Source organism: Dasypus novemcinctus, chromosome 23, assembly GCF_030445035.2.
Source record: "Dasypus novemcinctus isolate mDasNov1 chromosome 23, mDasNov1.1.hap2, whole genome shotgun sequence".
In the NCBI taxonomy this organism is placed as follows: domain Eukaryota; kingdom Metazoa; phylum Chordata; class Mammalia; order Cingulata; family Dasypodidae; genus Dasypus; species Dasypus novemcinctus.
This window is the reverse complement of record NC_080695.1, coordinates 6,842,187-6,869,494: the sequence shown is the minus strand read 5'-3', so window position 1 is coordinate 6,869,494 and position 27,308 is coordinate 6,842,187. Positions and strand designations below refer to the sequence as shown.

Sequence of the window (27,308 nt, the reverse complement as noted above, 5' to 3'; positions counted from 1 at the left end):
CCAGCTGCATTGAGAGAAAGTAAAGACCTAAACGAAGGGAAAGGCATCCATGCTGCTGGACTAACGTTCCTGGAGAGGCACGTCGTTGAGGAGGCAACCCTCCCAAACCCATCCAGAGTCAACCTAATCGCCACCAAACCCAAGCTCGTGCTTTGCTGAGCAGAAACTGACAACCTAATCCCAGCAGGGACCAGAACAGCCACATGCCAAAAAAAACCTTGAAAAGAACGAAGTTCAAGGACTCACAATTCCTGATGTAAAAACTGGCTACAAAGTGACAACAACCAGGACCTCGTGCTCCTGCCACACAGACACAGAGACCACAGAGCAGACTGAGGGTCTGGAATAAACCCCACACCTGCAGCAACTGTTTTTTGTGTGTTTTTTAAGATTCATTTCTTTATTTAACTTCGTTGTCTGCTCTCTGGGTCTACTCGCCGTGTGTTCTTGTGTCCACTTGTCTTCTCTGTAGGAAACTCTGGGAACCGATCCTGGGACCTTCTGGAGTGGGAGAGAGGTGCTCAATCTCTTGTGCCACCTCAGCTCCCTGAAGTGCTGTGTCTCTAATTGTCTCTCCTCTGTCTGTCTCTTTGTTGCATCATCTTGCTATGCAGTTGTCCGCTCGAGCCAGCTTGCTGCATGGGCCAGCTGTCCACTCAGGCCAGCTCACCACGTGGGCCAGCTCGCCTTCATGAAGAGGCCCCAGGATGGAGCCCTGGACCTCCTGTATGGTGGACAGGAGCCCAGCTGCTGAGCCACATCCACTTCCCGGCAACTGGTTTTTTAACAGGGTCCCAAGACCATCCAATAGGGAAAAAGCAGTCTTTTCAACAAAGGTGCTGAATCCCACCTGCGAAAGAATGAAATGGGACTCTACCTTACACCATACACAAAAAACTCACGGCGGATCAACAACCTGCATGTAAGAGCAAAGTTTGCAAAGCTCTTAGGAGGAACAGGAGCGAAACTTCAAGACCTTGGGCCAGGCAACGGTTGCTCAGATGACACCAGAAGTATCATTACCAACACACAGGTAGGTTGACCTCACCAAAATCAAAACCTTTTATGATTCAAAGGACACCGTCAAGTAAGTAAAAAGACAACCCACAGAATGGGAGAAAGTTTGGGTAAGTCATTTATGTGATAAGGGACATGTATCTAGAATACATATAAAATTCTTAATACTCAATTAAGAATTCAGTAACAGAAGCACAAATAGTGCAATTAAAAAGTGGGCAAAGGGGAAACAGATTTGGCCCAGTGGTTAGGGCGTCTGCCTACCACATGGGAGGTCCAAGGTTCAAACCCCGGGCCTCCTTGACCCGTGTGGAGCTGGCCCACGCGCAGTGCTGATGTGCGCAAGGAGTGCCATGCCACGCAGGGGTGTCCCCCACATAGGGGAGCCCCACGCGCAAGGAGTGCGCCCCACAAGGAGAGCCGCCCAGCGCAAAACAAGTGCAGCCTGCTCAGGAATGGCGCCACACACATGGAGAGCTGATGTAGCAAGATGACGCAAGATACCACTGACAAGAATACAAGTAGACACAGAAGAAGACACAGCAAATGGATACAGAGAGCAGACAAGTGGGCGGGGGGAGGGCGGGGAAGGGAAGAGAAATAAATTTTTAAAATCTTGGAAAAAAAAAAAGTGGGCAAAGGATCTCGATCGGCATTTCTCCAAGAAGATAGACAACGGAATATTACTCAGCCCTGAAGAGGATGACATTCCAAAACACGTGATGACACAGACGAGCCCTGTATGAGTCAGCCAAAGGGGTGCGGATGCAAAATACAGGAGGGGGTTGGTTTCTATGAAGGGTGTTTATTTGGGGTAGGAGCTTACAGACACCAGGCCTTAAAGCATAAGTTCCTTCCCTCCCCAAAGTCTATTTCCACGTGCTGGAGCAAGATGGCTGCCGATGTCTGCGAGGGCTCAGGCTTCCTGGGTTCCTCCTTCCAGGGTCTGGCTTCTTCCTGGACTCAGGGCTCCTCTTCTCCCAGGGCTGGCTTCTGTTTCCTCTGTGAGCTTACTCCCCGGTAATCCAGCTTCAGCATCAAATTCCAACATCAAAACCCCAACATAAAATACCCTCACCTCTGTCCTCTGCCTTTTATCTGTGCGCCCCACCCACCAAGGGGCAGGGACTCAACACCCCAACGACGTGGCCGAGTCAAAGCCCTGATCCTAACTCACTCACGCCCAGGTGCAGACCAGTTTACAAACATAATCCAATATCCACTTTTGGAATTCATTACTATAACAAAGTGCTACAAATCCCAAAAACCACTACACCATGGAAACGAAGGCAGACACAAAAGGACAAGTAATGTGTGTTTCCATGGAAATGTCCAGAACAGGGCAGTCCCTAAAGACAGCAGCCGGGTGGGTGCTTAGGGCAGGAGGTGGCAGGACAGGCGTGGGGTGGCAGTGAGAGGGCCTGGGGTTTTCTGCTGTGAAACCCACCACGGAGACGGCCGCAAGCCTGACTCTAGCACCTGCGGAACCGCACACTCGCCTGGAGGAGATGCACAGTGTGAGAACGACAACTGAATACAACGGCTTTATTTTAAAGAGAATGCCGGCCCTTCTGTGGACGCCAGTCACGGCACGGCATGGGGGGTCGCACTCCCGCCCGAGGCTCGGCTCCTTCCTGGCCTCCCCGCGCTCCGTGGCTCTGCCCCACGTCTCGTGGCCTCTTCTCCGGCCCCCGCTTCCCTCTCAGGAGGACAGGCCTGTGGTCAGGTCGTGCTTGGATGAACCGGCCAGGCGGTCAGTTCACGGGCCTGGGGTCAGGACGGGGCCCCCGTGCACCCTCCATGACGGGTGCCCCCAGCCAGCCTCCCACGGGACCCCTGGGCTACGCGACAACAAAGCAGCATCAGGCCCCTGCCCAGCTCAGCAACGTCTACGGGCCATCAACAACCAGGAGCGAGCGCTTTCCCAGCAGGACGAAGCGCTGCTAACCGCGCTTCCCGGCTGTGGGGGCCGGCTGGCAGGAAGGGGGGAAGGGGCAAGCGCTCAGGGACGGCTCTGCCCGCACTGGTCCCCCGCGAACTCAGGAGATGCCTGGAAGGCGCCAGTGAGAGGAGGGCAACTTACAGGGAGCTGCCCCAGACGGGAACCCACGCCCCAGGGCCGCCCTGCCCTCCCTCTCTGCCCTTCTCCCTCTGCCCCCCCACCTCACCCCTGCCCCTGCCCCCTCAGCCCTCCTCCTACCTCCACCCTTCCCCTGTGCGCCTCCCATTCCGCCCTGGGCCTCCTGCCCCTTGGTCCCTACTGCTACCCCCCTATCGCTGCCCCCCTACCACTGCCCCTGGCCTCCTACTGCTACCCCTGACCCCCTACCGCTGCCCCCCTACCACTGCCCCTCCCCCTTGGTCCCCTCCTCTCACCCTCCCTGCCACGTCCTCTGGGCCCCCAGCCCCGGGGGCTCCTGCTGTTCTCAGGCCCAGCAAGGACTTTCCACAGAACAAAGCTTGGGCCACAACCGCCCTGCCCAGTGCTGGACCCCAGAGGAGTGGCCCACCCGCCCCGGGTCCCGGCAGCCCTGGTCTCATGGGATCATCCTGGACAGCTGTGGGGGAGGGAGGGACTTTCAACAGTGGCCGCGTGGCCGGTGGGGAGCCAAGCACCACCTCCCCGCGCCCCCAGCCCATCTTCCTGCGAGACACTTCAGGACCGGCTCCTGCACCGGTCAGGTTTATTTTCTCCTGCTGCTGGACACTGTTCTTACTCTTTGTTGCAACAATGTAGCAACCAACAATCAGAAACAGCCGCCAGGACCCTGGACGGGGCTTCCTGGACTGGCATACAAGACGCGGGGACGTGGGACACTGGGCTGGCGCACAGGGGCTGGCGCACAGGGGTTGGCGCACAGGGGCTGGCGCACAGGGGTTGGCGCACAGGCGCGCCTCGGCCCGCTGATGGCGAGGAGCACGTCACAACACGCGCATGATGCACAGAGAACGAACCGGAAGGTCACGCCAAGCACAGCTGGGAGGCGTGGGGGCAGGCGAGAGGAGAAGAGACGTTTTCTTCTCATTTTGTGTATTTTATGTCATTTGAATTTTGAATAGGCCTGCTGTCAAAACGTCCCCAATCTAATAAAGACATAATTTGCCACAAATGAGCAAAAGAGACAGAAAATGTTTTAAAATGTTATACATCCTTTGATCCACGTCAAGGAATTTACCTCAGAGGACAAAATGGGTAAGTCCCTGAGGTGGGTGTGCGAGGACAGCCGTGGCCCCGAGAGGGTGAAGAAGCTGACCGCAAACCCCAGAGCAGGACGCGGTGTGGCGGCGTCCAGAGGAGCCCTCCAATTCCAACCATGTGACCTGCCACCCGCCCTCCTCGGACCTGTCACCTGCCCTCCTCGGACCTGTCACCTGCCCTCCTCGGACCTGTCACCTGCCCTCCTAAGACCTGTCACAGCCCAGGCCCATCCTCTGACCTGTCACCTGCCCGGGCCCCTCCTCTGACCTGTCACTGCCCTCCTCGGACCTGTCCCCTGCCCTCCTAAGACCTGTCACTGCCCAGGCCCCTCCTCTGACCTGTCACCTGCCCGGGCCCCTCCTCTGACCTGTCACCTGCCCGGGCCCCTCCTCTGACCTGTCACTGCCCTCCTCGGACCTGTCCCCTGCCCTCCTAAGACCTGTCACTGCCCAGGCCCCTCCTCTGACCTGTCACCTGCCCGGGTCCCTCCTCTGACCTGTCACCTGCCCGGGCCCCTCCTCTGACCTGTCACTGCCCTCCTCGGACCTGTCCCCTGCCCTCCTCTGACCTGTCACTGCCCAGGCCCCTCCTCTGACCTGTCACCTGCCCGGGCCCCTCCTCTGACCTGTCACCTGCCCGGGCCCCTCCTCTGACCTGTCACTGCCCTCCTCGGACCTGTCCCCTGCCCTCCTAAGACCTGTCACTGCCCAGGCCCCTCCTCTGACCTGTCACCTGCCCGGGCCCCTCCTCTGACCTGTCACCTGCCCGGGCCCCTCCTCTGACCTGTCACTGCCCTCCTCGGACCTGTCCCCTGCCCTCCTAAGACCTGTCACTGCCCAGGCCCCTCCTCTGACCTGTCACCTGCCCGGGCCCCTCCTCTGACCTGTCACCTGCCCGGGCCCCTCCTCTGACCTGTCACCTGCCCGGGCCCCTCCTCTGACCTGTCACTGCCCTCCTCGGACCTGTCCCCTGCCCTCCTAAGACCTGTCACTGCCCAGGCCCCTCCTCTGACCTGTCACCTGCCCGGGCCCCTCCTCTGACCTGTCACTGCCCTCCTCGGACCTGTCCCCTGCCCTCCTAAGACCTGTCACTGCCCATGCCCCTCCTCTGACCTGTCACCTGCCCGGGCCCCTCCTCTGACCTGTCACCTGCCCGGGCCCCTCCTCTGACCTGTCACTGCCCTCCTCGGACCTGTCCCCTGCCCTCCTAAGACCTGTCACTGCCCGGGCCCCTCCTCTGACCTGTCCCCTGCCCTCCTCGGACCTGTCCCCTGCCCTCCTCTGACCTGTCACTGCCCAGGCCCCTCCTCTGACCTGTCACCTGCCCGGGCCCCTCCTCTGACCTGTCACTGCCCTCCTCGGACCTGTCCCCTGCCCTCCTAAGACCTGTCACTGCCCAGGCCCCTCCTCTGACCTGTCACCTGCCCGGGCCCCTCCTCTGACCTGTCACCTGCCCGGGCCCCTCCTCTGACCTGTCACCTGCCCGGGCCCCTCCTCTGACCTGTCACTGCCCTCCTCGGACCTGTCCCCTGCCCTCCTAAGACCTGTCACTGCCCAGGCCCCTCCTCTGACCTGTCACCTGCCCGGGCCCCTCCTCTGACCTGTCACTGCCCTCCTCGGACCTGTCCCCTGCCCTCCTAAGACCTGTCACTGCCCAGGACCCTCCTCTGACCTGTCACCTGCCCGGGCCCCTCCTCTGACCTGTCACCTGCCCGGGCCCCTCCTCTGACCTGTCCCCTGCCCTCCTCGGACCTGTCCCCTGCCCTCCTCTGACCTGTCACTGCCCAGGCCCCTCCTCTGACCTGTCACCTGCCCGGGCCCCTCCTCTGACCTGTCACTGCCCTCCTCGGACCTGTCACCTGCCCTCCTCTGACCTGTCACTGCCCAGGCCCCTCCTCTGACCTGTCACTGCCCAGGCCCCTCCTCTGACCTGTCACCTGCCCGGGCCCCTCCTCTGACCTGTCACTGCCCTCCTCGGACCTGTCCCCTGCCCTCCTAAGACCTGTCACTGCCCAGGCCCCTCCTCTGACCTGTCACCTGCCCGGGCCCCTCCTCTGACCTGTCACCTGCCCGGGCCCCTCCTCTGACCTGTCACCTGCCCTCCTCGGACCTGTCCCCTGCCCTCCTAAGACCTGTCATTGCCCAGGCCCCTCCTCTGACCTGTCACCTGCCCGGGCCCCTCCTCTGACCTGTCACCTGCCCGGGCCCCTCCTCTGACCTGTCACCTGCCCTCCTCGGACCTGTCCCCTGCCCTCCTAAGACCTGTCACTGCCCGGGCCCCTCCTCTGACCTGTCCCCTGCCCTCCTCGGACCTGTCCCCTGCCCTCCTCGGACTGTCCCCTGCCCTCCTCTGACCTGTCACTGCCCAGGCTCCTCCTCTGACCTGTCACCTGCCCGGGCCCCTCCTCTGACCTGTCACTGCCCTCCTCGGACCTGTCACCTGCCCTCCTCTGACCTGTCACTGCCCAGGCCCCTCCTCTGACCTGTCACTGCCCAGGCCCCTCCTCTGACCTGTCACTGCCCAGGCCCCTCCTCTGACCTGTCACCTGCCCGGGCCCCTCCTCTGACCTGTCACTGCCCTCCTCGGACCTGTCCCCTGCCCTCCTAAGACCTGTCACTGCCCAGGCCCCTCCTCTGACCTGTCACCTGCCCGGGCCCCTCCTCTGACCTGTCACCTGCCCGGGCCCCTCCTCTGACCTGTCACTGCCCTCCTCGGACCTGTCCCCTGCCCTCCTAAGACCTGTCACTGCCCAGGCCCCTCCTCTGACCTGTCACCTGCCCGGGCCCCTCCTCTGACCTGTCACTGCCCTCCTCGGACCTGTCCCCTGCCCTCCTAAGACCTGTCACTGCCCAGGCCCCTCCTCTGACCTGTCACCTGCCCGGGCCCCTCCTCTGACCTGTCACCTGCCCGGGCCCCTCCTCTGACCTGTCACTGCCCTCCTCGGACCTGTCCCCTGCCCTCCTAAGACCTGTCACTGCCCAGGCCCCTCCTCTGACCTGTCACCTGCCCGGGCCCCTCCTCTGACCTGTCACCTGCCCTCCTCGGACCTGTCCCCTGCCCTCCTAAGACCTGTCACTGCCCAGGCCCCTCCTCTGACCTGTCACCTGCCCGGGCCCCTCCTCTGACCTGTCACCTGCCCTCCTCGGACCTGTCCCCTGCCCTCCTAAGACCTGTCACTGCCCGGGCCCCTCCTCTGACCTGTCCCCTGCCCTCCTCTGACCTGTCCCCTGCCCTCCTCGGACTGTCCCCTGCCCTTCTCTGACCTGTCACTGCCCAGGCCCCTCCTCTGACCTGTCACCTGCCCGGGCCCCTCCTCTGACCTGTCACTGCCCTCCTCGGACCTGTCACCTGCCCTCCTCTGACCTGTCACTGCCCAGGCCCCTCCTCTGACCTGTCACTGCCCAGGCCCCTCCTCTGACCTGTCACTCCCCAGGCCCCTCCTCTGACCTGTCACCTGCCCGGGCCCCTCCTCTGACCTGTCACTGCCCTCCTCGGACCTGTCCCCTGCCCTCCTAAGACCTGTCACTGCCCAGGCCCCTCCTCTGACCTGTCACCTGCCCGGGCCCCTCCTCTGACCTGTCACTGCCCTCCTCGGACCTGTCCCCTGCCCTCCTAAGACCTGTCACTGCCCAGGCCCCTCCTCTGACCTGTCACCTGCCCGGGCCCCTCCTCTGACCTGTCACCTGCCCGGGCCCCTCCTCTGACCTGTCACTGCCCTCCTCAGACCTGTCCCCTGCCCTCCTAAGACCTGTCACTGCCCAGGCCCCTCCTCTGACCTGTCACCTGCCCGGGCCCCTCCTCTGACCTGTCACCTGCCCTCCTCGGACCTGTCCCCTGCCCTCCTAAGACCTGTCACTGCCCAGGCCCCTCCTCTGACCTGTCACCTGCCCGGGCCGCCCCTCCTCTGACCTGTCCCCTGCCCTCCTCGGACCTGTCCCCTGCCCTCCTAAGACCTGTCACTGCCCGGGCCCCTCCTCTGACCTGTCCCCTGCCCTCCTCGGACTGTCCCCTGCCCTCCTCTGACCTGTCACTGCCCAGGCCCCTCCTCTGACCTGTCACCTGCCCGGGCCCCTCCTCTGACCTGTCACTGCCCTCCTCGGACCTGTCACCTGCCCTCCTCTGACCTGTCACTGCCCAGGCCCCTCCTCTGACCTGTCACTGCCCAGGCCCCTCCTCTGACCTGTCACTGCCCTCCTCGGACCTGTCACCTGCCCTCCTCTGACCTGTCACTGCCCAGGCCCCTCCTCTGACCTGTCACTGCCCAGGCCCCTCCTCTGACCTGTCACTGCCCAGGCCCCTCCTCTGACCTGTCACTGCCCAGGCCCCTCCTCAGACCTGTCACTGCCCTCCTCGGACTGTCCCCTGCCCTCCTCTGACCTGTCACCTGCCCGGGCCCCTCCTCTGACCTGTCCCCTGCCCTCCTCTGACCTGTCCCCTGCCCTCCTCGGACTGTCCCCTGCCCTCCTCTGACCTGTCACTGCCCAGGCCCCTCCTCTGACCTGTCCCCTGCCCTCCTCGGACTGTCCCCTGCCCTCCTCTGACCTGTCACTGCCCAGGCCCCTCCTCTGACCTGTCACCTGCCCGGGCCCCTCCTCGGACCTGTCACTGCCCTCCTCGGACTGTCCCCTGCCCTCCTCCGACTGTCCCCTGCCGGCCGACAGTGTGCAGTAGCCTGGCCTCGGGAGGCCTGGGAGGGCCAGCAGGGCCTACCTCCTCTCGTTGTCGTCGAGGTGGGCGAAGAGCACGTTCCTGGAGATGGCCTTGGCCAGCGCCGTCATGGTCTTGTAGTCCTTGGGGATGACCTGGGGGGAAGGACCAGCAGCATCAGGCTGAGCCCGAGGCGGGCGATGCAGATGCGCGGCCTGCCCCCATCCCTGGGGCTGCACCCCGTCAGGGCTCAGGGGGCGCTGGGGTAAGGGATGGGGAGGGACTCGGCCCCCGTCAGCCAGAGACGATGAGCAGGGGCAGGGAAGCGGGACGCACTGCGAGTGCCATCTGCAGATGAGAACGAATCCCTCGCTTCCCCAGGGCCAAGAATTCCCTCTTACACGAGAAGCACTAGGGTGGGGGGTATACGGGGACCTCATATTTTTTATTGTAACATTAAAAAAATAAAGAAAAAAAAAGCAGCACTGGGGAGGCAGTGGTTGAGCTCCTGCTTCCCATGACGAGGGTCTGGGTTCGAGCCCCAGAACCTCCAAAAAACACACACACAAAAAAGAGCAGACCCCGAGGGGCGGCTCGTGGGGCCACACAGGAGAGCCGCCAGCTGGGCCCCCGCAGCGGGCAGGGTGCTCGGCAGGCGCACCTGGCGCCGGAGCACAGCAGGTGCCCCACGAGGCCGCTCCGGGTCCAACAGGAGGGAAAACGGGCTGTGGATCCTAGAATCGCTTCCGGTTCCGTCAGAGGTGGAGCCGGGCAAGGTGCGGTGGCCGGGGTCAGCCTCTCCGCGAGCACAGCGGGCGCCGGCCCCGGCCCCGCCCACACTGTGGGCGCCCCCAGTCCCCAGGAGCCCGCCAGGCCCTCGCTTTCGCCACCGCGGCCCTCCGGGCGGGGGCAGCTTCTCAGCACGGGCCAGGGCGGCCGGTTGGGGGAGCTGTGGGCTGGTGCGGGCTCCGTGTGGGCCTGGTGGACGCCCGGCCAGGGTGGACGGCGTGACGGTCTGGGAAGGAAGCCGGGAGAGGGGGTCGCCCAAAAAGACGTCTCAGCAACTCTATCCTCGGAGGAGAGAAGCGTTACCGTAGAAACGGCTGAAGTAGCAAAGGCAAGGCCTGATCGAGGGGTGCAGGGGGGCGGAGCTGGCACCCATGATGGCCGGTGGCAGGAGCCTCGAGGCCTGGGCGGGGACGCAGCAGAGGGCCTGGGGCCATGGGTGGGGACGCAGCCTTGGGGCCCCCCAGCCTTAAGGGATCCCCCCAGCCTCAGACCCCCGCCCGAGCCCCGGCCCTAGGCCTCCCACCTTCCTCACGTAGGACACGGCGTCCTCCTCGGTGTAGACCTCGGCGCTCACGGCCCCGCGCCGGTGCCGCACCTTGACGGCGCTGCCGAGCAGGCTGGGCGAGGCCGCGTCCTCGCGGGCATCCACGTGGGGGCCCGACTTCTGCCGGGCCAGCAGCTGGCGGCTCTCTTCCTGGGCGAGGAGGGGGGGCAGGTGAGGGGGCGGGCCCTGGGTCCTGGAGACCCCCGCCCCAGGCCCCTGGCGGCTCTTCCCCTGGAAGCGTCTGTCTGTCTGTCCACTGGCCAGGGCTCTGGGGTGTCAACGTCCCCACCGGCCGCTCGCCCCTCGGTCCATGCTCAGGAAGCATCCGTGGACGGTGAAGGGGAAACGCCCTCCTCGCGACCTTCTCTTTTTTTAAAAACATTTGTTTTTTTTCCCAAAGATACACAGACTATACAAAATGTTACTTTAAAATATCTAAGCGGTTCCTACACACCCCACACCCCCACTCCGCCCACATCAACATCCCTTCCATCGGTGGCACGTCCATGGCATTTGGGGACACAGCCTGGAGCACTGCCGCACAGCGTGGATTATAGTTACACTGTAGCTTACATCTCCACCGTCCACCCAGTGGGCCATGGCAGGACACACAACGTCCAGCATCTGTCCCTGCAGCACCACCCAGGACAACTCCAAGTCCCGAAAATGTCCCTCCATCACACCTCTTCCTCCCTCTCCCTGCCCTCAGCAAAAAAATTTATACGTGTGAAAGCACAAAACGCAAAGAAGGGCCAAGGGGTCTGTGTGAGGTCTCCCTCCTGCCTCACCGCCAGCCTCCTGCCCCTGCTCCCGACGCAGCCGTCCCCAGGCTCCTGGGAGCCGTGCGGGGCAGGGTGGGGCACTGGGCCGTGAGACCCTCGCCCGCACCCCAAATTGCTCAGGACAAGGTCTGCGGCCCGTGCATCCCCAGGAACAACCCCCCGAACTGGCTGTGGGCCCAGATCTCCGAGTCGATTCAGGGCGATGAAGAGCCAGCCCGGCTTTACGCGGGAGTCAGCTGGCAAAACCACGGAGCAAGGATGCTGCGGCCTCAGGCCCCCCTCATCCCGCGTGGGGTCCTCCTGCCCCGAAGGGACTGGGGGCTCCAGAGCCAGAGTCCTTGGATCCCCACAGGCTTCTGAAGCATCTCCTCTCTCCACCTCTCAGCACGCTTAGCTCAAGCTAGCCAGTATCAGAAAGGGAGCTGGAAGCGCTCCTAATTCACACTACAGCGTAAATGACTTCCAGCACAACGCTCCCCAAGGCTTTATACTTTGTAAGAAAGACATTTAAAGAAGGTGCCAGGGAAGACTCTACTTAAATGGGGTTGGGATATTTTTCCACAGAGCAGCTAGAGGGGGAAAAATTAAGAGAGCCACCCACCTGCAGAACAAGTTAATACAATTCATTCATGCATTCATTTTGCAAATATCGGCTGCCTCACGTTCTAAGCATTGAGGTTGGCATTCACTTTTTCCTATAAAAATATTTTTTACCTTAAAAAGACCGAGGAACATAAGCCTAATTGAAAGTTCAACACTATGCATGTCATTTTGTGAGTCACATTAAAAAGTGGGTGAGACACTATAATTTCTTACAACTGCATGTGAATCTACAATTACCTCAAAGTTAACGTTTCAATTTTAAAAACGTGGGTGAGACTGAGCAGGTGGGGCTCGCGGAGGCTGAGACGGCCCGTTCCGGGGCTCAGGCGAGGGAAGACGAGGCCGCTGGCCGCTCAGAAGGCGCAGGCGGCCCCCACCTCCCCTCAGCGCCGGGGCTGGCGGCGCCTCCAGGCAAGGCGTGCGTTTACCGTCTGCAGGAGCCCTGCAGCCCCCGCTGCGGCTTGGCACTCCCACCCACGGCAGCCATGGCCTCTGACCTCCACGCTGGGGAGGCGGGGGCTGGCAATGGGGAGCCTGTCCTCTGCGCACAGGCCACAGCTGTGCTGGGCAGCGGGCGAGCAGCGGGGCCTGGCCGGGCACACGCCTCGCAACACGCGTGGCCTGGGCGCGTAGCGACAACCTTCTGAGCCCCCGTTTCTCTTCTGAGAAAGGGCGCGGAGGCACCTGCTGCCTCGCAGGTGTGAGAAGAGGTTTCGAGTGTCCCACAAAGAGCCCCTGCGCTAAATGCCAGCCGAGCCCGGCTGAGTCACCACTGCTCGGCTCAGCCCTGGTGGGTGCTGCCCCCGGGCCCCGGGGCCTTTGCACCTGCACTTCCAGGCTCATCTTCGCGCAAACGTCACCCCCTCAGCGCAGCCTCAGCCACGTTCTCCCAATGGCGGCAGCCCATGGCGGTGCGGGGGACAGCGCCCCCCAAAGCGCGTGTCTGAGGCAACCTCACTTGGAAATGGGGTCTTTGCAGGGGCCAGAGCCCGGGGTGGGACCAGCACCCACGGCCCGGGGGGCCTCGAGGTGGAGCCAGAGGGAGCGGCCCCCCGTAGCCCGCTTCCAGGCCTCGGCGCCAGCCCGGGCCTCAGCTTCCCCGGCCCCACTGCGGCCTGGGCAACGCGCCAGCCAAGCGCACGGCAGGCTCACCCAGGGCAGGGAGCGCCGCGGAGCCGCGGGAAGGGCTGCGTGGCCCCTGCCTGGGAACACAGCTGCCAGCACCACCACGTGCTCCGAGAGCCCGCCCTGCCCACGCGGGGCCCCCGTCGGTCCTGAAGACCACACTCCGCCTGCCTGGCGCCTCCTCACACTCTGGCCCCGCTCTCTGCCCGCGCCCCCTCGCACACAGCTCTCCTCGCAGCCCCGGCCCCAAGCCTGGCCCTGTTCAGTGGGCTGGGCACGTGGGGCTCTGCCCTTAAAAGAGATGTCGTGTCCACACCTCGCCCTGGGCCTGCTGACAGGAGTACCTGGCACCCCGCCCCTCCCACGCGAGCTTGCGCAGGCCTGCATGCAGCAGGCACGGGCCCAGGCACCTGCGCAGCGCAGCTTCCCGCCCTCCCTTGCGGACCCAGGCTCCCCGTGCAGGCCCCTTGCCAAACACTTGCGACGCGGACGCCGACAGGGCCAAACGACAGGCGCCAGCGCTGGGCAGCACGGCTCTGGCCTGCACTTTCGAAACCACCCTGGAGCACCCTGTCGGCTTCTCCTCCCAGCTTCCTGGTCCATTTCTACCCGCGACGCCGAGCCACCCAGAGCAGCCACACGGCGCCGCCCACGGGCCTTCCGCAAACACGGGGAGTTCTGCTGAACGCGGCCCGCTCCTGTGGGTGGGGTCCCAGGGCGGCAGCTGGGGGCCCTGGACCAGCTCTCGGAGCCGACGGAGAGGCCTGTGGGCTACGTGTCGCTCCCTGCACGCAGGCCCTCTGCGGGGCGTCTCCAAACGGGGCCCCCGGAGAACCTTCCCGGCCAGGCCCTGCCGTCACCGCGCCTCCGTGTCTGAGCTGGCAGCCTCCACGGGCACTGGGTGCTCCTGCAGCATTTCGCAGTCCTGGAAAACGATCCTTTGTGGGACTCGCCAAAGAACGCGTGGCAGGTTGATGGCACGCAGTCATCCTGGGAATCCCATGGGAACGACAGTAAAACTTAAACGTAAGTGGATATGAATCCACAAGAAAGATGAAGGGAGAGAGACTGGTGGGACGTTTCAGCCAGTTTCCAGAAGACAGACCTTTAAGCCGAGAGCGGAAGGACACTAGGGCGGGCACGCCTGGGTGCGGGCAGCCGAGACGCAGCGGGCTCCACGTGGGATGGCGGGCACGGGCGGGGGGCTCGGTCCAGAGATGGCGGGGACGGGCGGGGGGCTCGGTCCAGAGGACGGCAGGCACGGGCGGGGGGCTCGGCCCAGAGCAAGATCCGATGGCGTCCACAGGTGGGCATCTCTGGGAGGACACCCTCCCCTTTTACCTTTTACTGTGGGAAATTTCAAACCCATACCAAGTAAAGAAAATCATACAAAGAATCACCAAACGCCCGTCACCCATCTTAAATCAGTATCAAAACAGACCTGAGCAGGGAGGATGTAGCCCAGTGGCTGAGCACCTACTTTCCATGCACGAGGTCCTGGGTTCAATTCCCAGTCCCTCCTAAACACGACAAAGAGCCGATCCTATTTCACCTCCGTCCAATTACACAAACAGAGAAGATTAAAGAAAATCCAAGACATTAGTACCTTCACTTTACCTAAGTATGTATGTCTAAAAGATGGCTTTTTAAAATATAACCTTAATACCCGTTATCATGCTGAAAATTCATAATTCTTCTTAATATCATCAAATACCCATCCAGGCAGTGTTGAAACTGTCATCCTGGATGCTCTCCACTTTTTAGGTTGTTTTTCAAAATTCTAATCAGGATCTAACAAGACCACTAATTCTTAAATGTAACAGCCAAACAAAGATTACCAGATGCTTGAGGAAAATATCCAATATAAATGGAAACCAGGTTAAACTCAAAGGAAAAAATGACCCCTGTAAAATAAAAATAATTCAGGGAATATAAGACAATTCAAAAACGTATATACATATTCTGCTCAGAAAGATATGAAAGGAAATTTTAATCATTAACCACTAATATGTCTATGAAAATTGCTTCAAAACTGCTGAATTTAAGTATATGTTGATATATATGATATATTAACATAAACATATCCTAACATATATGTTAACAATGGGAAGATGAGTCTTGGAAATACCCCAGAAAAGAGTGAAAAAGACAAAGACAAAAATATGCAAGAAAAATAAAATACATATCAAAAGCAATCTGGGGGGATGGATAATATAGGAGGTTGAATATCCAATTAACAGGAGTTCCAGAAGATAAAACAAAAGAGAGGAGACTGTCAGGGGAAAAAAAAGGAAATTTTCCAAAATTGAAGAACATGGGAGGGTCCAGAGAATTTCCATCCCAGTGAATGAGGGAATTTTGCATTGTGAGGTTTCCAGAGATAAGACTAACATCCCAAAGACTGAAGCAAAGAGAAGTCAGGCCACCTGCCGAAGGCTGATCATCGTGACGGCCCCGCGTTCTCCACGGAAACCCCGAATACCGGCAGACAACAGAACGGAGCCTTCAGCTTCCCGCGGGAACCTGCTTTCAGCGTATACTTCCATACCCAATGGACCAACATGTGCATTTCAGGACAGAGTAGAGGCATTTCCAAACATTCTAAGACATCAGAAAATATGCCAGTTTAACTTTCAGCTTTTCAAATGAACCTACAGAGAAAGCATACAAGACATCATTGTGATTTTTTAACAGAGCATTAGTGTTACCAGTATTGGCAATGAAAATTTCAGATATAAATAAAAGGTGATAGAGTTTTGGAGAAGAAAACTGGACAGGGCAGAAATGCTAAGAGCTTTGCTTACAAAATGGGGAATACATGAGATGACAGCTCATACTATGAATACAGCTCACAGTTTATGGAATTATAAGTTGTTAGCATATTCTTTATGTTTTAGAAGGGAAACAATGTAAGAATTTAAAAAGTGACATAAGAATACTGGAAAATGGAGAGAAAGTGGGAAGATGGGTTCAAAGTCAACATACAAGGTAACATCTAAAACTGAAAGGCGCACGCGTGCCATCACCTGTTATTTGTCCTCACTACAACCCAGTCACCACCTCTCCTCTGGAACAACGCCAGAGCCGACTTTTCTTGCAGTCAGGAATCTACTGAAGCACAAATCAAGTTTTCACTTCTGGTAGTGGCACACTAAATGAACTAGACCAAGTCTTCTGGTGAGACAAACCAGAAAAGCCTGGTGAACTATAGTTTTAAAAACATGTTTTTAAAGGCATTGGAGGGCACTAGAGCAGTGAAGAATTACAGTGCCAATACCCAGGGGAGATGGAACCCAGACAGTGCGCACAGGATGTGGAGCCACTTTACCCCTAGAGGTGCTAGAACATTAGCCAAGAAGTGGGGAGCTGAGCAAAGCCTTCAGCAGATCCTCAGAGCTGGGGAGACCAAAGCCCAGAGTTCAGGGCCTGCTTAGAAAGAGCCCTAGCAAATCCCCAACACTCGGGGCCCCCGAGGGTCAGACCCTAGAAGCCGGGTGCACCGAGGCTGAACCAGCTCCCGGGCAGAAGCCCAGCTCCAGGCACCTTCATCTGTGTGTGGGCCGTGCTGACTGGGACTCACCAGTGCCCCAGTCTACCATCTGCCCGAACCAAGCACAAGTTCTCTCAAAAGGAAGACGTCAACCATAGCCTCGAATTCTCTCTGTAAGTTTCCATATGCTACGTAGGACACTCAAGAAAAAATATAAAGAGGCAGGATCATGTAACCTAAAACTAAGATTAAACAATAGACAGTAGAAATAGACCCACAGGAAATTCAGATAACGGAGTTACCAGATAGAAACTTTAAAATAACTGGGCTTGGGGAATGGGTGTGGCTCAAGCAGTGGGGCACCCGCATTCCACATGGGAGGTTCTGGGTTCGGTTGCCAGTGTCTCAGAAGATGAACAAATGCTGCAATGAGCAGACAGTGCAACGAGCAGATGCTGCAGCCAGCAGAAGCCACAATGAGCAGACAACACAACTTGGAGGGAGTGGAAGTGGCTCAAATGGTTGGGCACTCGCATCCCACACAGGAGGTCCCAGGTTTGGTTCCTGGTACCTCCTAAAGAAAATGAGCAGACAAATGAGGAAGCCATCTCAGAGGCAGAGGGGGAAGGTGGATAAAAAGTAAAAAATAAAAAATAACTAGGTTTAATATGTGTACATAAAAGATTGAGAATTTTGGCAAAGAACTGAAAAGAAATTTTTTTAAAAAGTCAAATGGAAATTTTAGTTCCAAAAAGCATAATAATTGAAATGAAGAACTCAGTACGTGGGTTTAGCATCAGATTACAAACACAGAAGAGAGAATTAATAACTGGGAGGAAGTCAGAAAGGAGCACATAGACACAAAAGGAAAGAAAATATTTTTAAAAGCCTCATGAGACCAAGTGGCATAAGGTAAAAAGGTCTAATTTATGTGGAAGCAGAGCCCCAGATGGAGAGGAGCAGTGAGGGCAGAGACGATACTTGCAGAGCTAACGATTTAGAATTTTCCTGAATTAGTAAAGATGCCAAGCCACAAATTCAAGAGGGGCTCGAACTCCTGAGCAGGACAAGCACAGAGCCAATCACAGGCGCGGTGCAGTGAGGCAGACGAGAACCCGAGGCAGACGAGAAGCCGAGGCAGAGGAGAACCCGAGGCAGACGAGAACCCGAGGCAGACGAGAACCCGAGGCAGACGAGAACCCGAGGCAGACGAGAAGCCGAGGCAGAGGAGAAGCCGAGGCAGACGAGAACCCGAGGCAGACGAGAACCCGAGGCAGACGAGAACCCGAGGCAGAGGAGAACCCGAGGCAGACGAGAAGCCGAGGCAGACGAGAACCCGAGGCAGAGGAGAACCCGAGGCAGACGAGAACCCGAGGCAGAGGAGAACCCGAGGCAGACGAGAAGCCGAGGCAGACGAGAAGCCGAGGCAGACGAGAACCCGAGGCAGACGAGAACCCGAGGCAGACGAGAACCCGAGGCAGAGGCGCGCACGGCGGCCGGAGGACAGACCCCAGAGAGGTTGGGCGGGGAGTGTGTGCCCGTGGGGGCGGTTTGTTTGGCGGATGGAAGGTTTTGGTGATGGACGGTGGTGATGGTGGCACAATGCTATGAATGAAATTTGGCCACGGACTCAGTACAATTAAAAACGGGGAAATGTTACATCATGTGTGTCATCGCAATAAAAAATACACTGAAAAATTAAAGATAAAAACAGGATACACATCTATACACAGTGGATTATGAGCTTTATTACACGTGGGAGAGTAAGAGCAGGTGTGTGTGCACCAGTGTGCCCAGCAAGCCCCGGGCTCCAGGCGGGAGCAAGGGCACCGAGGGCACCAGGACGTGGCCGCTGAGCTGCGTTCTTGGCGCCGCGGGAGCCAGTGCAGGCGCCTGCGCTCCCTGGGCTGACCCACAGGGGGCACCGTGCCCCAGTCGCGCGGGCACACGAGAGAGGGCGGTGACGAGGGTGTGTATGTACGCACAGCGTGTGCAGTAGTGTGCACGTATGCCCAGGTGAGCACGCACACGTGATGTGTGGGGGTGTCTGGCATGTGCGTGTACACATAGGTAGGCACTCATGTGTGCCTGTGCGTCACACACACACCCTAGCTGCCCGTCTTCAGGTGTGTGGGGCCCCTGTGGGTGTGCGCGGGCCCGTGGGTGAGCATGTGCGGGCCCCTGTGTGTGTGCATGTGCGCCTGTGGGCGAGTGTGCGCGGGCCCCTGTGGGCGGGTGTGCGTGGGCCCCTGTGGGCGAGTGTGCGCGGGCCCCTGTGGGTGAGTGTGCGCGGGCCCCTGTGGGTGTGCGCGGGCCCGTGGGTGAGCATGTGCGGGCCCCTGTGGGTGTGCATGTGCGCCTGTGGGCGAGTGTGCGCGGGCCCCTGTGGGCGGGTGTGCGTGGGCCCGTGGGCGGGTGTGCGCGGGCCCCTGTGGGTGAGTGTGCGCGGGCCCCTGTGGGCGGGTGTGCGCGGGCCCGTGGGTGTGCGCGGGCCCCTGTGGGTGTGCGCGGGCCCCTGTGGGTGTGCGCGGGCCCCTGTGGGCGAGTGTGCGCGGGCCCCTGTGGGTGTGCGCGGGCCCCTGTGGGTGAGTGTGCGCGGGCCCCTGTGGGTGTGCGCGGGCCCCTGTGGGCGAGTGTGCGCGGGCCCCTGTGGGTGTGCGCGGGCCCCTGTGGGTGTGCACGGGCCCCTGTGGGTGTGCATGTGCGCCTGTGGGCGAGTGTGCGCGGGCCCCTGTGGGTGTGCGCGGGCCCCTGTGGGTGTGCATGTGCGCCTGTGGGCGAGTGTGCGCGGGCCCCTGTGGGTGTGCGCGGGCCCCTGTGGGTGTGCGCGGGCCCCTGTGGGCGAGTGTGCGCGGGCCCCTGTGGGTGTGTGCGGGCCCCTGTGGGCGAGCATGTGCGGGCCCCTGTGGGTGTGCATGTGCGCCTGTGGGCGAGTGTGCGTGGGCCCCTGTGGGTGAGTGTGCGCAGGCCCCTGTGGGTGAGTGTGCGCGGGCCCCTGTGGGCGAGCGTGTGCGGGCCCCTGTGGGTGTGCATGTGCGCCTGTGGGCGAGTGTGCGCGGGCCCCTGTGGGTGTGCGCGGGCACCTGTGGGCGAGTGTGCGCGGGCCCCTGTGGGTGTGCACGGGCCCCTGTGGGCGAGTGTGCGCGGGCCCCTGTGGGTGAGTGTGCGCGGGCCCCTGTGGGCGGGTGTGCGCGGGCCCCTGTGGGTGTGCGCGGGCCCCTGTGGGTGTGCGCGGGCCCCTGTGGGCGAGTGTGCGCGGGCCCCTGTGGGTGTGCGCGGGCCCCTGTGGGCGAGTGTGCGCGGGCCCCTGTGGGTGTGCGCGGGCCCCTGTGGGCGAGCGTGTGCGGGCCCCTGTGGGTGTGCATGTGCGCCTGTGGGTGAGTGTGCGCGGGCCCCTGTGGGTGTGCGCAGGCCCCTGTGGGCGAGCGTGTGCGGGCCCCTGTGGGTGAGTGTGCGCGGGCCCCTGTGGGTGTGCGCGGGCCCCTGTGGGCGAGTGTGCGCGGGCCCCTGTGGGTGTGCGCGGGCCCCTGTGGGTGAGTGTGCGCGGGCCCCTGTGGGTGTGCACGGGCCCCTGTGGGTGTGCATGTGCGCCTGTGGGCGAGTGTGCACGGGCCCCTGTGGGTGTGCGCGGGCACCTGTGGTACAGGCCCCTGTGGGTGTGCACGGGCACCTATGGATGTGAGTGGGCCCCTGTGGGTGTGCGTGGGCCCCTGTGAGCAAATGTGTGGGGGCACCTGTGTGTGCGGGCGCCTGTGTGTGCGGGCGCCTGTGTGTGCGGGCGCCTGTGGGCGAGTGGCGCGGGCCTCTGTGGGTGTGTGCGGGCGCCTGTGTGTGCGGGCGCCTGTGGGCGAGCATGCACCGGCACTTGCAAGCACCTCACACCCCCCACCTTGGAGACGGCTGAGGGCCGACGGTGCAACCGCATACTCTCCCGCCCCTCTGGGCTGGCCCTTGGGGCTGCGGGGCGGCTGCAGTGTGAGCACGCGCGTGAGTCTGGCTCACAGACTGCACATCTCACACACGCCCCCCCGGCCCGCACGCGGAGGCACTTCTAGAAGGCTGTGGAGAGAAGGGGGTGCTTCCAGGCCGGCCTCCTCAGCAGCGCGTCCGGCGGCCAGCAGGCCCTCGCGCTTCGACCATCGCAGTGAGGGAACGACGCCGGTCCAAGGACAGAAGCCAGAAGGCACCGGCCGGCAGGACCGCCTCCCGGGTCCCAGCGCGCCCGGGAGCACGGGTTGTGCTGCCTCGCCCCGTCGACGCTGGCGGCGACCTGCCCTCACCGGGCCTCAAAGTTCTCATCTGTGAAACGGGGTGTGGGAAACCAACGCCACAGCGTCTGAGGACGAGGTGGGCACACAACACACTCCATGGAGCCTGGCGCGCGCGTGGCACGCACACGTTCCCGGGCGTGGCTGGCCGTTGTCTCACGCTGGTCCTGGTGAAGCGTCCGTGGACGGCGAGCAAGGAGCAGGCAAAGGCGCGAGCCGCCTGCCTCGGAGCAGCAGGGCTGGGCAGGCGTCCACACACGTCCACCGAGCCTCGCGGGAGGACGGTCAGCACAGGCCTCTCTGGGGCCGCGGTGGAGCCAGCGGAGCTGGCCGAATGGACGGTGCTCGCCCAGGCCCTCGGGTGCTGGAGCCGGCGGTGGGCTGAGGGGCGGGCTCGGGGCACTGCAGGAGCCAGCCACGCCGGGAGAAGTTTAAACTTCATCACGAGGACACTGGGAAGCTTCTGAAAGGTCTTAAGCCAGGCAGGGAGGCAGACTGATGTTTTCCGATGATTCCTCTGGCTGAATTTCTCGGGGGTGCGGGAGGAGGCAGCTGAGAGGGGAGGGCGGCTTAAATCGAGATCAGCACGTTGTGGCGAACGTGACATTTACATTCGTGGCGGGCGGTGGAGCCTGAGAAATTCCACAGAGGACGCGGGAGGAGGGGGCCCCTAGCTTCACATTATCAGCTGACACAAGCCTGACCCACCCCCCAAGCCGCACCTGCACAGAACACGTCCAAAGACGCAGACTCAGTCGAGGCCTCCCAAGTCCCAGGCCAACCCCCAGTCAGGGAGCCCAGGGGGAGGCGGATGTGGCTCAAGCAACTGGGCTCCCGTCTACAACAGGGAGGGTCCTGGGTTCGGTTCTCAGGGCCTCCTGTTGAAGGCAAGCTGGCCTGTGCAGCGCGGAGAGCTAGCACAACGAGATGACGCAACAACAACAGAAGAGACACAGGGGAGCCAGTGAGAGACACAGCAAGCCAGGGAGCTGCGGTGGCTCAGGTGAGTGAGCGCCTCTCCCCCATGTCAGCAGGTCCCAGGATCCGTTCCGACGCCTCCTAAAGAAAGGACGAGACGACACACAGAAGAACACACAGCGAATGGACACAGAGCAGGCAGCAAGCACAAGCGGCAGAGGGGGGAAATAAATAAAAAACTTAAAAAAAAAAAGAACTTAAGAAAATGTCATAGGCGGCAGACTTGGCCCAGTGGTTAGGGCATCCACCTACCACATGGGAGGTCCGTGGTTCAAACCCCAGGCCTCCTTGACCTGTGTGGAGCTGGCCCACATGCAGTGCTGATGCACGCAAGGAGTGCCGTGCCATGCAGGGGTGTCCCCCGCATAGGGGAGCTCCATGCGCAAGGAGTGCGCCCCGTAAGGAGAGCTGCCCAGCGTGAAAGAAAGTGCAGCCTGCCCAGGAATGGCGCCACACACACGGACAGCTGACACAACAAGATGACACAACAAAAAGAAACACAGTTTCCCATGCCACTGACAACAACAGAAGTGGACAAAGAAGACGCAGCGAATAGACACAGAGAACAGACAACCAGGGTGGGGGGGGAAGGGGAGAGAAATAAATAAATAAATCTAAAAAAAAAAAGGACTGCTCTCTACCTTTAAAAAAAAGAAAAGAAAATGTCATAAATGCTTAAAAAAAAAAAAAAAAGGTGCAAAGGGGCTCCCCACAAAGGTGAGGACAGACTTGCCTCTGAACCCAGCTGATTGATGTCTACTGAAATAAACAAATGAACATCGTTCTCCACAGGGTTTTACCAGAGCCACACAACATAATCTATAAAATGTGCAGGATACAATCCAAAATTACTTAACACACTCAGAGCTGGGAGCCAATTCCTAAGGGGAAAGACACATGATGTCAGCCTCAGGATGAGACAGATGCTGGGACAGTCAGATTTAGACTCTAACCACCCACCATGAGATAAAGGAGAGCAGTCATGAAACGAAGGGCAAAATTCTCAGCAGGGAAAGGGAACACTTTTTAAAGAACCAAAAAAAAAATTTAGAACTGAGAAATAAAATAATTGGACTAAAAAATTAACTGGATGAGGTCAATAGCAAAACAAAGATGACAAAGGAAACAATCAGTGAACCTGAAGATAAGCAGAAATTATTCAATCTGAAGAAAAGAAAAGAAAAAGATTGAAAAGGAAAAAAATATTAACAGAGCTTTGGGGATTTTGGGGGAAATATCAAAAGATCTAACTTTTGCATCACTGAAATCCCTGAAAGAGAAGAGAAAGAGAATGTCACAGAAAAAATATTCCAAGAAATAAGGATTGAAAACTTCCCAAACTTGTTGAAAGACATAAATGTACAGATACATGAAGATGAGTAAACATGAAACAGATAAACCCAGAGGAAAAAAACATAGCTAGACACATTATAATCAAACTGCTGAAAACCAGAGAGAAAACCTTGAAAGCAGCCAGAGAAAAACAACACGTTACGTTTAGGGAACAAGGATTCCAAAGACTGTGGATTGACTGGACTAATCTTCAGAAACCACTGAGGTCAGAAGACAGTGGCAAACATAAGTCATCAAAGAAAATAACTGTCAACCGGGAACTCTACAGCCAGCAAAAGTGTCCTTCAGGAACGAAGGCAAAACAAAGATATCCTCCCATGAGGGAAAACAAGGCATTTGTTGCAAACAGATATGCTCTAAAAGAAGACCTGAAAGCAGTTCCTCAGGCTACAGGGACGTGGGATCTACAGGAAGAAGGAAGGAGCCGAACGGCAAACATCTGGGAGATGGACTAGACCAAGTTCCACTCTTGTGTTATTTAAAATACATAAAAGTCCTAACAGTAAAAATGACAGCATTGTCAGGAGGAGGGCTCCAATGTACGCAGCTGCCAAACCTATGACGGTAAGAAATAAAAAGGGAGGTGCATGGTCTACACAATGGAAAGTTCATAAGTTTTACTTAAATTGTAAAATATTCACTCTAAAAAGGCTGTAAAGTTATGTATACTATAATCCCTAAAGAAATCACTACGAAAAAGACATAGTTAAAACGACAGTCGAGCAGGAAGCAGATGTGGCTCAAGTGATTGGTCTCCCGTCTACCACATGGGAGGTCCAGGGCTCGATACCTGGGGCCTCGTGTGAAGGCAAGCTGGCCCGAGCGGCAAAATGGCCCGAACGGCGAACTGGCCCGAGCAGAGAGCTGGCACGCGTGGAGTGCTGGCCTGCGCAGGAGTGTTGGCCCATGCGCACAGCTGGCGCAGCAAGATAACACAACAAAAAGAGACACAGAGGAGAGACAATAAGAGCTGCAGCAGACCAGGGAGCTGAGGGGGCGCAACGGAATGATAGCCTCTCTCCCAGTCCGGAAGAGCCCAGGATCGGTTCCCAGAGCCGCGTAATGAGAATACAAGCAGACACAGGAGGACACACAGCGAATGGACACAGAGAGCAGACAATGTGTGTGTGTGAGAAATAAATAAATCTTAACAAGAAAAAAGATGACAGCAGGAAGCAGATGTGGCGCAACCAGTTAGGCGCCCGCCTACTACATGGAGGTCCTGGTGTCTCCTAAAGAAGACAAGCGGATGTCTAAACGAGCAGACGCCACAAGCCAGCAGACGCCACAGCCCACGGCGAGTGGATGGGCCCTCGCCTACCATGTGGGAGGTCCCGGGTTTGGTTTCCAGTGCCTCCTGGAAAAGGCGAGCAAACAATGAGTAGACAGATAAGAGAACTATCTGGCGGAGTGGGGGATAAATTAAAAAAAAAAAAAAAGACAACAGCTAAATTAAAACACTAAAAATGAATCAAGTAAACTAAAAGAAGGCAGAAAAAGAGGAACAAAGGTACAAAAACTAGAGGTGACAAATAGAAAAACAACACAATAGTGGACCTTAATGCAATCATACGATAATTAAATGGATATGTAAATGAGGTAATACATGTGAAAGTAACTAGCACATTATATATATACAGCATGTAATAAAAATTAAGTATTTCTTTTTTAAAAAACTAAATGATCTATAAACACACTAATTAAAAGACATAGATATTTAAGAAAGCAATGGCTAACATTTAGACATAAAAACTCTAGTAATAAATGAATGCATATTTATTTCCTAAAAAAGAGACAGATTAAGTGAAAACATGAAATTTGATGATGCACTTTTAAATATGATAGAGATAAGGTAAAAGGTAGGAAGACATACCATTCAAATCCTAATCAAAAGACAGCTAATGTGGCAATATTAATATTAGACAAGACAAACTCCAGAATAAGAAAAATTCCCAGAATGAGGAAAGACACAGAGTTAAGGATAGAAGAGTCTATGCATCACAAAAACACAAGCTTGGGAAATGTGTATACAATTAACAACCAAATACAGAAGTGCATGAAACTAAAGCTGACAGAACTAAAAGGAGACATAAATACACAACTGTAATTGCAGACTTTAACACTCCTCTCTTAGAAATGCATACAACAAGGAGAAAGAAAACTGGCAAGGACACAAAGTAACTACTACCTGAACAACACTATCAAGCATCTAGATCTAATTGACATTTATAGAAACTCTACCCAACAGCAGGATAAACATTCAAGTAAGCGCACATGGAACATTCATTGGATTAAACCATATTATAGGCCATAAAATACATCTTAATTGACCATAAAGGAATAAAACCAGAAAAATAAAATAGATCTTTGGAAAATCAACAATACTTCTAAATAACAGATGGACCAAAGAGGAAGTCTCAAGAGAAACTCGAAAATACTGTGAATGAAATAAAAATGAAAGTACAGCATATCAAAATTTGTGGGATGCAGCTAAAGCAGTGCTTAAGAGAAATGAACAGCACTGAATACTTATATTAGAAAAGAACATCTGAAATCAAGTTTTAAAGTTCACCTTGAGACATTATAAAAAGAGCAACTAAAACCCAAAGACAGCAGAAGGAAGCAAATAAAAATAAGAGCAGCAGTCAATGAAATTAAAGATACAGAAAAGAGAAAATCAGTTACACAAATCTGATTCTTTGAAGAGATCAATAAAATTGATAAACCTCTAACCAGACTGATCAAGCAAAAAAAGAGAGAAGACACAAATTACCAATATCAGGAATAATAATAAATCAGCACAGGCACTATAGACAAAAGGAAAGACTGCTACGAAAAACTTTGTACTCATAAATTCAACAACTTAGATGAAAAGACCACAATTCCTTGAAATATACAAACAACCGAAGTTCAACCAACAAAAAAGGATAACTTGGTTATCTAATTTCTATTGAAGAAATTAAACTTGCAGTTAAAACCCTTCCAAGAAAACTCCAGGCTCAAAAGAAGTAATACCAATTCTACACAATGTCTTCTAGAAAACAGAAAGAACACTTCCCAACTCATTTTACAAGACCAGCATTATCCTGATACCAAAACCATATAAAGACATTGAAGGGAAAGAAAACTACACATCAATATCCCTCATGAACAGACACAGAGATCCTCCACAACAAACCAGCAAATAAAACCCACCAATACGTGAAGAGGACAACCTAACACCAGCGATGGGTTCATCCCAGGAACGGAAGGATGGTTCGAGAATCAAAAAGCAAATCACCTATTCTCAGAACGTGCTGAAAAGCATTCGGCAAAATTCAACATCCGTTAACGGGGAGAGAGTGGACTGCAATGTGGACCACTGTCCACGTGGTGCAGCGGTGCTCCAGAATGTACTCGCCAGTGCAGTGGATGTGCCGCGATGATGAAAGAGGTTGTTGATGTGGGAGGGGAGGGGGGTATATGGGTACCTCATCTTTTTTGAATGTAACATTTAAAGAAAATAAAGAAGAAAAAAAAGTAAAAAATAAATAAAGAGAAGAAGAAAAATTTAAATTTAAATTTAAAAAAACAAAAAACAGCTGTTAACGACTTTAAAAAATAAACTCCCAGTAAACAGGAATAGAAGGAAACTTTCGTAACATGATAAAAGCTACAAAAAGCCTACAGCCAGCACCATGCTCAGCAGGGAATGCCTAACAACATACTTAACGGCTGGCCACGTTCCCCGTAAGATGGGAGCAAGACAAGCCCCTCACCAATCTATCCAACATTGTGCTGGGTGTAGCCAGAGCAGTAAGGCCAGGGGGAAAAAGGCAGACAGATATGAAGGGAAAAAAAAGAAAACTCAATTCAAAGACAATGATTTTCTATGTTAAAAATTCCAAAGTACCTATTAAAAAGGCCCTATAGACAACCAGCAAGATGGCAGTGGAGTAAGGCGCTCCTAGAGTCAGCGCCTGCTACAGGGCAGTTAGCAAACACCCAGAGCTCTCTGAGCTAGCTGAAGCACCTGTTTGGGGACTCCAGGAGACCAGAGAGCATCCTGCAACATCCTTGAAGGAATGGAAGGAGGACACTGCCCATCTGCAGAGAGACTCGTAAGTAGAGGGCCACGGAGGCCAGTGCCCATTCTCCACTGGAAGCACAAGCTGCCTTGGGAGCTGTTCCACGGCTGGAATCGAAAGCTCCACTTCCCAAAAACGGGGGAAGGAAGAGACGGCTGGGCACCAACTTCAGCTATGATGAGGAAATTCAGCGGCCACAGTATGATCCTGAGAACAGCTAAGGTTTGAGCCTGTCCAGGTCAGAAAGAGGCCGGGAGCCGCCATCTTAACTCTGTCCCTGGCATGAAGGGAAGCAGGGTGGACTGAGCATCCCAGTGCTGGGGGGACCTGCTTCTTCCCATCCAGGTCAGAATGCAGGTCTAGCCTAGGCCCCAGTGCCACCTCCAGGAGGCAGAAGCTGTGGGGACCTGCGCCAGCCTCTGGGAAATTACCAGTCAAGCTGGGGA

General features: G+C 57.0%; 1 protein-coding gene across 1 annotated transcript in view; it reads right to left on the bottom strand.

Annotated features, from left to right (window-relative positions):
• Nucleotides 1-27,308, bottom strand: part of PRKAR1B (protein kinase cAMP-dependent type I regulatory subunit beta) — a 112,855-nt gene that overhangs the window by 73,747 nt on the left and 11,800 nt on the right. The window contains exons 3-4 of the mRNA XM_058285674.2: nucleotides 10,176-10,346; nucleotides 8,927-9,018 (exon numbers count right to left, since the gene is read on the bottom strand). Coding sequence (XP_058141657.1) covers nucleotides 8,927-9,018; nucleotides 10,176-10,346 — 263 coding nt within the window. The remainder of the gene's footprint in view (nucleotides 1-8,926; nucleotides 9,019-10,175; nucleotides 10,347-27,308) is intronic.